General features: G+C 39.1%; 1 protein-coding gene across 1 annotated transcript in view; it reads left to right on the top strand.

Moving 5' to 3' along the window:
• The window catches only part of LOC122161263, a 15,348-nt gene extending 7,416 nt beyond the window's left edge, over positions 1 to 7,932 (top strand). The window contains exons 14-20 of the mRNA XM_042820563.1: positions 305 to 474; positions 938 to 1,011; positions 1,090 to 1,217; positions 2,183 to 2,372; positions 2,769 to 2,910; positions 3,170 to 3,361; positions 7,768 to 7,932. Coding sequence (XP_042676497.1) covers positions 305 to 474; positions 938 to 1,011; positions 1,090 to 1,217; positions 2,183 to 2,372; positions 2,769 to 2,910; positions 3,170 to 3,361; positions 7,768 to 7,932 — 1,061 coding nt within the window. The remainder of the gene's footprint in view (positions 1 to 304; positions 475 to 937; positions 1,012 to 1,089; positions 1,218 to 2,182; positions 2,373 to 2,768; positions 2,911 to 3,169; positions 3,362 to 7,767) is intronic.
• The last annotated feature ends 307 nt before the right edge of the window (positions 7,933 to 8,239 follow it).

The following is an 8,239-nucleotide window of genomic DNA, read 5'->3' on the forward strand; positions in this document are numbered from 1 at the left end:
ACTCTTCATTGAGAAACATACTCATTTGGATTGACTGTGCTGAAATAAATTGGTTAGAAAAATCTTTCGGTGAAAGGAGGCTTTCTAAGAATGTGTGAAATCACCACTATTCCATGTATTGCACACAGTAAAGATGCTAAAGAAAAATTAAAATTAAACACCATTTAAAAAGTCTTGCTCAGATGTTTGCTCTCACAGTCTGCCAAAAGCCTTGCTAGCAGTCCATAAAGAACTTCATTGTAGCCTTCCAGCTCCTTCATTTTGTAACCTCATTTGTACTGAAAAATGTATTTTTCTCTTTCAGAGTGCCTTCCCAATGGCACTGTGGTAATTACTGCAATAAAATTAGTAAGACTTGCAGATCTGGACACCAGCCTGCTTGTCTTAAGAGACAAACAGTGTAAACCCAGTCTAGTGACAAAGAAGTCTGCAACCTTTAAATTCAATGTGAATACATGTGGAACAAGTAGAAAGGTAAGGGCTTAGTAATATTTACTTCCTGTTGGGATACGTTCAGCACTAGAAATGGCAGAGATTCAGAAGCTGCAAGAAGGTTGCAGCTGACAAGTGGTCACTTCTGAAAAGCAGTATACTTACACTCCAGTTCTGAGAATGCAAAATTCAGTTAGGTAGAATTTTTTAGTTAAAACAACTTTTAGAGCCAGAAATGCTCTCTGAAACAGAACTTAGTTTGACATTGTTGACTGTAACAGACTTGAATGTGAGCTTATGTTGTCAATATACACTCAGCTTCTTTGTAGAAGCTGATTAGTAGTCACTAATGAATGCCTAGACTGACTTAATTTATATAAGTAGAAAATAGAGAGAAAAGAACAAAAGATCTAATGTTAAAATTCCAGTTGCATCTAATGCAACTTAATTCTGTGAATGCTAAGTACAAATTCTGCTGACAGAATCAACTGTATGTATGTTTCAGTTCAACAGCACATCTATAACATATGAAAATGATGTACTCTATTTCAGACCTGGAAATGATATACCAGTATACCAGTAAGTACTGTTCCCTAGAAGGAGAATGTCAAAGGTGGTTTTCATTTCTAAAATCTAATCCAGAATGTTTTCCTTCAGATTAAAGTTTGTATGCGTTTACACAATCAAGCACTCAGCTGATGTCAAGTACGAAAATAAGAAGAACCTTCCATCAAATATTAAGCCAGGTTTTGGCTCTTTAGATCTCTCATTAAAGCTTTTTAAAGGTAACTTTTTCTGATCAGGCTTTTTATCAAGGATAGGGTTGGAAAAGCTGCTGATTGTCTTCTTGTTCAACTCTGCTTCAACAGGGTGACTCAGAGCCAGTTGCTCAAGACCATGTCTGGGGTGCTTTTGAATAACTCCTAGGGCAAAGTGAAAGACTTTTTGAAGGCTTCATAGGTTTTGCCTCCAGAATGTAACAAATGGCCAGGAATCTACAGTGGATCATATCATGTGCAACCAAGATGTGGGTTTTCTGCTGGGGTAGTCATGTTATCTTGTGTAGTGGTTGGTATCTCTCTGTATCAGCCCTTAAAGTGTGGCTAAGCAGAGGAATTAGTTTATGATTATTGTGATCAGTGTGTGCCAAAGAAAGAAGCTGCATTGATGCAGTTTCTAGGAGGAAGTTCTTCACACAGTGGGTGGTGACACACTGGAGCAGGTTGCCCAGGGAGACTGTGGATGCTCCATCCCTGGAGATATTCAAGGCCAGGCTGGATGTGGCTCTGGGCAGCCTGGTTTGCTGGTTGGCGATCCTGCACATAGCAGGGGAGTTGAAGTTAAATGACCACTGTGGGTCTTTTTCAACTCAGGGCATTCTGTGATTCTTTGATAATGCTGCTGCAACATGGTAATCTCCTGGCAGAGGAGGCAACTGAAGCCTGAACAAAACTATCACCCTGTTTGGAATGGCTCTGCTCTCATTTTCCAGTGCTTTTCTAGAAGTTGTTTTGAACAAACATCTCATTGCAGTGGATTTCATGGAAGGAATTGTCACTTCCTCCTCTGGATCCTCAGATCTCTTTCTTCACTTAGTTCTTATTTTCTGCCATCACAGCCCTATTTGCTGACACTTAAATACTCTCCCAGTTCTGGTACTGTATCAGAATGAATGATGATGAAAAAACTGAGTGACTCGAAATTGGTGAATATTTACCCTGTAAAAAGGAAACTCTAACATTTCTTCTAGAGAAATCCTATTCTGAGCCCTATCGGGAGCTGGAATATCCTGTGGTAAAATATCTGAGGGAGGCACTGTACTTTGAAGTTGAACTGCTCCAGCCTGCAGACCCAAGACTGGAACTGAACTTGGAAGACTGTTGGGCTACCAATTCTCGAAGCCAAGACAGTCTTCCACAATGGCCAATCCTCATAAATGGGTAAGAAGAGCACCCCTCTCATGGCTGATGACTGTTCAGCCCAAGGCCCCTACCCTTAACGAGAAGGAATGGGGAACAGGTTAGAAGTTGCCTAAGAAGGTTTGCTCTGTCCTAACTCTGTATCTGTTGAAGTACGTGAAGGTGCCTGCACAACAGCTATGGCTTTTGGTGTCAAAAGCACCTGGTGCTTCCAGCTATCACTAATGAACATCTAAGAAGCAACTATTACCATGGCCAAAGGCAAGAACCCTGAATGGGAGGGGCTCTGTCCATACTGCTATGCTCTGAGGAAAACAAGTTCTCTGTCATTTCACATCCATAGCTTGTGGAAGGAATTTACTGAAATGAAGGCTTGGATTATGTTTGCTTTCTTTTATTTTTATTTTTTTCCAAAAGGTGTGAAAATAGTGAGGACTCTTACAAAACAGTCTCTCATGAAGTTAATATCAGCCATAGACTAAAATTTCCTCAGCACTTCAAGAGATTTGAAGTGACAGTGTTCACCTTTGTACAAGGCACAACTCTATTACAAATGCAGGTGAGAAATCTCTTTTTTGTCATGTTGGCAATCCCAATGTGTAGAGCAGATCATGCAACAAATGCTGTAGAGGAGCTAGGAGCTCAGTTAGCCAGATACTGATGGGGGCTGTTATCTGCCTTCAAGGCATAACCTTAGGAGTAGTACATAAAGACTAGCCTAGCCATACAATAGCATTCACTTAATTTCATTTGGAGTTATGCGTATCCAATTTTTACTAGACTCCCCTGTACATGCTGCAATATTTTTTTTCGTGTAGTTATATTTCCACTGCAGTGTTGTGATCTGCAGCACTACACCGCTGCCTTCAGACGTGATTTGTCAGAGGAGATGCAATCCTGGAACGCATCGCCTTGGTAAGAAAACTGGTATTCCTCAAGTTGTTCCTGGAGATTGCTCAGCAGCTCACTGCATGCTGGTTGGAGTTCTGTCAATTGACAGACTCTTCCTGGTGTGTGCTATACAGAATATTAACACCTGAAATGTCTCACTAGACCGCAGTGCAGAACCACATCGACAGGGGCAAGTGTCATCTGGAGCAGTGCTTATTAGAGAGGAAAAAATGGTCAGAAAAGGTTGGTATTGCTCCCGGATCACATTACTGATATACCAAGTGTACTGCGGTTTTAACGTGAGGCATTTCTCTCTTCCCTGTAGGTGAACGCACAGATTTCTGAGGAAATCCAAGGACTGCTTAGTTCCACAAAATTGCAGCTAAATGGCCCCTAACCAGGGCCTTTAGGCCAGTAGTCTGCTTGGACTTGCAAGGAAGGGCGTCTTAAAAATATCTGCCAGGAAAACACATTCTCAGTGCCTATGAGGAAAAGGGTCAGCTAAATAAACACTGATGTAATCTCTTAGTAAACTTCAGTGTGTTCCTCTCTTGTGTTTCTCTAGAGCTTTGAAGTTGTGTTTTTTGTGTGTGACTTGCATCTTACCTAGTCTTACCAGCAAACATTTCTGAAACTCTTCTAGTCATACTGCAGTTGTAAACATCTGTTCCAGAGCAGAGGGATGACGGTAGCAGCAGGCATCAAGTCAGTCATTTGGGGTGGGTGGTCGCTCTTTTTAAAGACTGAAGATGAATTAAGCAGGGAGCTTAATATCAGTAAGCCTTTCTGAAGCAAGGTGGGCATGACCATATTTGATCCTGTAGAGGAACTGACAGAAAATCTGTGAGCTGTGGAGGGCTGTGGCTCTGCAATGTCAAGTTGTTGCTTTCCTTGGAGTGGGGGGAAGAATCAGTCACAGATTGCACCAGTAACTCTGCTATGCAGAGTAAACAGCCACACTAGAGGAAAATAAGCTTTTAGTGGAGACTTGATGTAATATCATGACAACTATTACTAAACTCTATCTACAAAGTGTTGAGGGTTCTTCCTTATATTAGGAGTTCCTATTAGACTACTTTTTTTTTTTAGTAGAAGCAAAAATGTGTTGTTGTTTTTTTTTTTTTTTTTTTTTTTTTTCCCCTCTGCATCTGAACAGAGCCATGAAAACTGCTCAGATTCAGTACTGTATTTTCCTGTTGTAAGGAAAGCTATTGCTTGGTGTGAATCATTATTGCTTAGGGCTAAATCTACAACAATGGGTATAAAATGCAGTTTTCTTTTTAACTTTATTAAATAGAATTCTACTACAGGGGATTTCTGTGAAAGCCACCTTGAGCAAGATACTATTTCATGAATCTGTTTGTACCTTGTGAAGAAAAACAATGAATAATAGATTTGTAGCTCTGTTGTAATACCTGTGCAGTGGCCTTGTTAAACCAGTTTGTGCTGTAACTTAGAGCTCATGTTTGTAAATCTTGTCAATCTTACAATTTCCTGTTAAGCTGATATGTAGCTAATAGATTTTTTTGCTAGAAAGGACAATAAAAGATGTGTAGACTTCCTGATGAACAACATATGAAATGCCTCAAGACTGTTTTTCTATGGAGACAGCTAAAATGCTCAAGGAGTCTTAGTTTACCACTGCTTACTTACAGCTTACTGCTGTGTTCAATGAATGACACTGAAATGTGCATCTTGTTCTTCAATAAGGGAATAAAAGGAAAGGCAAAGCACAAGCTTGACAGACCATTTACTCTGTGTTTAGTGATTATTTCTCCTATGTTAACCCAGTGGTTAAGTGTCATCTATCCCTGAGTCTGTGGGTACAATCCAGTGAATTCACAAGGTGCATCCATGATATACTTGCTAGGGTTTTGTGTCTAATAGGTTCCAGTTTTGTTTCTATACAGGTGGTATAGTGATGTCCTTGTATATCTCTATATCACACTGAGTTTCTCCCAAGAAATAAGAGTAGTATGCAGTTTTTTTTTCCAGATGGAGCTGCAATTTTCATCTGCTATGATGGTGTTTTAACAGTGCACTGTAGGCTGCCGTGGGCATCCTGAACCACATTCATCTCTGGGAGTGCAGGAGCTGGGAGGAAACGTGTAATAACTAGGAACTAATGTGAGCATTAAGCATAAGGTAGGGCAGTCTATTTTAACATTGCTAACTTTGTCTCTGCTGTGGCTTCCTGGGTTTTATGATCTTTTTCTTCAAACCAAGACACAAAGAGAAAATCACTTAATAAAAAGCACAGTGTTTACAATCTCTCGTCTATGGATTGTTCGTTCCCTAGGATAGTTAATATCTTGTTCTTTTCTACTACTAGGGAGTTAAGAGATGTTGAGAAGCTAGACGATGCCCAGTCTAAATTTTGTTTCTACTCTTTAGTCTTTCTTAAACTCTGTTTAGCACTGTCCTGCACAATGAGAGTTCTAATAGATTTGTGGTCTTTACTGAAAATTCATGAGATTCCTATTTCAACCTTGGAAAGGTTTTGAATGAACTTTGTCAGATTTTTCAACACTGTGTGAGACACAATCCATTTCAATATCAGCAAAATATTAAATTTGAAGAAGACATGACAATACTCTCTGTGCCTCAGAGGTGCCTGTTTATACTAAAACTATATAACTGCCTTCCTGGTTTTATATATCTAAAAAAAATATATATCCTCTTCAAGTGTTGATTCAACACCTCTTTGCCTTTCAAGTGGATTTTTTATGACCACATGCTTTCCCCCCGGTATTTGGAATGTTATTTTTATATCCTTGTTAACACAAGTTGAAAGGAGATCAATCTTATTTGTTTATGCTTTATGTCTCCTGCAATTTCAACAGGTGAATGATAAAAGTCTAGGGGAAAAGAGAAGTCTGGTGTAATTTGTTTTCATAAGAAAATAAAACAATACTGGAAGCCTACTGCAGACAGATATTTCCACTTGAAATAAATGACAGTAAGTCAGTGCTATAGCTAGCTCTATCTGGCTCTTGATAGAAACAGTTTTTTCACTTTCACTGTACTTTATTATCAATCGCATGACTACTCTTCTTGAAACTGCTGCTTTTGTTTCTTAACGCAACACCTTACTCTTAACCAAATTTTGAAAGGTAAGAAAACTGATGTTTGTTCACAGCTCAATTAATTTTAGTACACTTGTTTTGTTCTTTGTTATTAATCATTAATGGCTTAAGTGGAAGCTTAAAGACCATGCTTCTGTCTGGAGGAAAATGCTCTCACAATGAGTTAATGATTTGGGAAACTCTGGTTTCTACCACAAACCTATCGATAGTCTGCAGCTAGTAATCTCCATAGAAACTCTCCTTCTCTTTGAGCATGCCAGTTCAAAAACATCTGAGTACCACACTAACAAGGCAGGCACTTACTTCAAATTAAATGCTTTAAAACATAATTAAATTGAACTAGTTTCCTTACAGTACTTAGCATAGTGATAAGAGTAAGTCTAGGTTCGTGCTGTGTAAAGACCAAAGAGATCTTCCAGATAGAAGGAGGAAAATGGGTCTTGCTCACTGCTGAACTTTCTCCATGCAGTCATGTTTTTCTATCTGTTAAATGAGGAGAAAACAAATAACATTTGTGGCTGTATAACCATTAAGTTAGGAGCAAATGGAAATCAGATACCTTACCCTCAGAAATTGAGGTGCACGTTTCTTTATATATAAATATGTACAGATGCATTTGAATGAATCTTTTGTATAAAAATTTCTGCTATGCTGGCAGTTCCCTTTAGGAACAGACTGAAGTGCCTTAACAAGAGGTTTTCTTCCCATCAAACGCACCTACGTGTAGCCCAAATGTGTAACTATAAAAGTTCTTGGCACCTATGTGGTGCTCCTCAGTTTAGAATTTCAAAGTGCTGTGTGGGGGCAGGCAGCCACAAGCTCCCCTGTTTTGCTGCTCACAGAGCCAGAGCTTTCCTGGAGATCTTCTTCCAAGCAAAGTTTCAGTCACTGAGGAATACTCTCTCTCTCTTTCTGAGGGAGCCTGGTCTTCTTACCAAGAGGGAACTTGCTTTCCCTGTCATCTTCAGCGTGTACCTGTAACTCTGAGCACAAATTGCAGCTCAGGAAAAAAGCAGAGGGTAACGTCTGGCCTTCCTCATGTTTCTTGCCTTTCTCTGAAGGTCTGAGAGCACTTAAAAGACAAAATAACCACTTGTGGTATGCAGCATCTGACAGCAAGATGGTGTGGTGGTTTCATTTGTAAACTAACACTTCAGGAACAAGTATTCCAAACAGCTGTCGAGTTTCTTTATCTCAAGGCTTCTTCCAAAATTGTAACATCTACAGAAATAAATTAAACAAAAATGAATTAACTGAAACATTTTAGAATATTCTCCATTTGTCATCTTTGGTATTAGCCCTTGTCCTGATGGTGAATGAATCAAGTTCTGACTCAGTCTACTAGTTTCTTGCATTAGAAAATCATTAATGCAATAGAATGATGTCTTTGTGGTGGAGGCTTTGTGTGTTGTTTTTCTCTTTTTAATTCTTCTTTCTAGCCTTCTTCAGTACCTGAAGGAATTTCAATGATGCTGTCCCAGAAAAGGCAAAAACATGACTTGGGAGGGATTTTAGGACTGGAAGAGTTCAGTTCATTGCCTGGATCCTCTTTTATTCTCCTGTATCTCTTTTTCTTCGGCATGATGGACAACTCTGACCCTTAGGCAAAATGTAATATAATTCCTTAGCCACAGACTTCCAGTGATAGCTGTGCTACTCCTACTGTAGTTTTACTTCCAACTGAACTCTTAACGTATGTTAAAATGTTTGTATGTGAAAGATTTTCTGTAGTTCTGTGTCTTTTACAATTTCTTCAGACTGTAGAACTTTTTTTTTTTTTTTTTTTCCTGTGCTATAGGCTATCAGTTTTGCTATTGGACTTCAATACTGCCTCATGAATTTTACATATAGCCCTGGAAGTTGTTAAATCTTGTATTCTCACATAGGGGACTTAATTCTTGCTCTCTTTCA

Source organism: Centrocercus urophasianus, unplaced genomic scaffold (genome assembly GCF_019232065.1).
Source record: "Centrocercus urophasianus isolate 14NV4802_14NV808 unplaced genomic scaffold, USGS_Curo_1.0 seq_10, whole genome shotgun sequence".
Taxonomy (NCBI): Eukaryota; Metazoa; Chordata; class Aves; order Galliformes; family Phasianidae; genus Centrocercus; species Centrocercus urophasianus.